The 2,500-nt window shown below is 47.8% G+C and overlaps 1 protein-coding gene across 1 annotated transcript in view; it reads left to right on the top strand.

The window, feature by feature from the left end:
* fkbp16 (FKBP prolyl isomerase 16) overlaps positions 1-2,500 on the top strand; it is a gene marked incomplete at both ends in the record, with an annotated part of 16,685 nt that overhangs the window by 7,069 nt on the left and 7,116 nt on the right. Inside the window, one exon of the mRNA XM_080002976.1 lies at positions 2,096-2,313. Coding sequence (XP_079859102.1) covers positions 2,096-2,313 — 218 coding nt within the window. The remainder of the gene's footprint in view (positions 1-2,095; positions 2,314-2,500) is intronic.

Here is a 2,500-nt window from a genome sequence, read left to right as displayed (position 1 = left end):
TAAACCCCTCTAGAACCTATGGAACCTCAAAACCCCTCTTGAACCTATGTAACCTCTACACCCCTAAAAACGATGAAACCTCTAAACATCTCGAGAAGGGCGGCCGCGGCCCCCCAGGGCTCCGGTGGCGGCGGCCACCAGGGCTCCGGCGGCGGCGGCCACCAGGGCTCCGGCGGCGGCGGCCACCAGGGCGGCGGTGGGGCAGCAGCTCAACACGCACTGTGGGGGCCCCGTGGCGGAGCCATAATCTTGTTTACATGGAACCAGGTGTATGGCTCAGCGGTCAAGGAACACCCAGTTCATAGGTTCTCGGTAGGCCCGGCCCCTGGGTCACCACGAAGGTCCTCCCGGGGTCGTGGCCTCCCCATCCCCCAGTCCGTCCACCTCCCCAGATCCTCCCAATCCTGAGCAGGGTCTTTTTGTCACGACGCGTGGGGCATGTTTCCCGGTACATCGTGAGACTTGGCGAAGAAAAAACATGGATTCCCTGTAAAGTAGTGTTGCACTTCCTGTTTTTTGAAATGTCATTAAATTGATCAAGCATCACAACACTCATCATATGAACACGGAGGTGAATTTAACTCATGATCATCTGTTCATCCCGGAGGAGGCGTCGCTGTCAACGATGCACAGAGGAACAGGAAGCTGCACGACAGTCGTTCAGATGCTGCGTCCTCATACCTGTGTGTGTGCTTGTGTCCACAGGATCCTGATGACTTCATTTCTTTTGCAAAAACAGATGCAATAAGCAGTGATGACTGTAGTTCACGTTTTCAGGTGTCGTGAGGCGTGAGACGCCTTGAGGCGTCAAGCTCAAGGTGTAGGATCCTCCAGAGGCTTCCAGTTGTGCATAAAGCTACTATTGCCCCCCCCCTAAGCAATGCTCACAAGCAGAAAGGGTTGCAGGGGCCCCAGAAATACATGAAGACTCATTTTCAAACAGTCTTGTTTACTGATGAGTGCCGTGCAGCCCTGGATGGCGCAGATGGATGGAGTAGTGGGTGGTTGGTGCATGGCCACCGTGTCCCAACAAGGCTGCCACGTCAGCAAGGAGGTGGGGGAGTCATGTTTTGGGCCGGAATCACGGGGAGAGAGCTGGTGGGCCCCTTTAGGGCCCCTGAAGGTGTGAAAATGACCTCGGCAAAGTATATAGAGTTTGTGTCATTGGCTGCTATGGGCATAAAAGGAGAGAAACTCATGGTGTGGCCCCCATCCTCCCCTGACCTCCACCCTATTGAGAACCTTTGGAGCATCCTCCAGCAAAAGGTCTATGAGGGTGGAGGCAGTTGGCATCAAAACAGCAGCTCTGGGAGGCTGTTCTGACATCCTGCAAAGAAATTCAAACAGAAACTCTCCAAAAACTCACAAGTTCAATGGAGGCAAGAACTGTGAAGGTGATAAGAAAGAAGGCTCCTATGTTCACATGTAACTTGGCCTGTTAAGATGTTTTTGATTGAAATAACTTTTGATTTCAGTAAATATGACTCCTAATGCTGCACATTCAACAAATGACCATTTTCAGTTCTTTACAACCTATGAGATGTTTTGAAACTCTGCTGTGCATAATAATTTGGAACAGTGCATTTTGAGCTTTTTATTTTTGAAAAAAATACTGTTTTCATTGTTAGGTTTGTTCAATAACATTTGAATTATACCCTAACGGTTGATGGCTTGAAAATTATACTGACTGTCATTAGCATTGACAATTTAGGAAAATCTGAGAAAAATATCATTTGCATAATAATTTGGAACGCGGTGTAATTATAATAATAATCATGAATAAATAATAGTAATAATAAATAAAAACAACCAAGAAGTGCGATTTGCCGATACAGATGTGTATGTTTATGTATTACTGTTCATTTTTGAGTTTATCCTTCATTCTGTTTTTCCTGCTTAAATTCATTACGTTTATTGTTTTCTATCATCTACCTTTCAGTGTGTTTCCACTTCTTTCCCGTGTCTTGCAACTTTCTTTTTCATGTTTTTATTCCATTGTTTGTTTTTATTATAGTCCATTGTAGTGATGTGAGCTGCTGCTATCGCTCCATCTTTCCCTCCTGTGTTCTCACCCCACCCCTCCTCCATCCACCAGGGACCCTGACATCCCGGCCTGGACCCCCCTCCTGTACCAGGTCCAGCTGCTGGACCTGCAGGACAAGCCGGACCCCCTGACCCTGGCGGTCGCCGACCGGATCCGCATCGGGAACCAGAAGCGGGAGCGAGGAAACTTCCACTTCCAGAGGGAGGAGTTCAACATGGCCGCCAGGGCCTACTCCATGGCCCTGGAGGTGCTGACCACGCGCAGCAGAGGTGCAACACACACACACACACACACACACACACACACACACACACACACACACACACACACACACACACACACACACACTCACACACAGTTTTAACAGTCATCTAGAAAAACAAGATGAATTGGGATTTAAAAACAACACTTTTTTAAGAATATGTTCGTAACATATTTTTTTAATGATTTAAAATG

Source organism: Zeus faber (genome assembly GCF_960531495.2).
Source record: "Zeus faber genome assembly, chromosome: 6".
Lineage (NCBI taxonomy): Eukaryota > Metazoa > Chordata > Actinopteri > Zeiformes > Zeidae > Zeus > Zeus faber.
The sequence above is the reverse complement of the archived record's forward strand: the minus strand, read 5'-3'. Positions and strand labels throughout refer to the sequence as shown.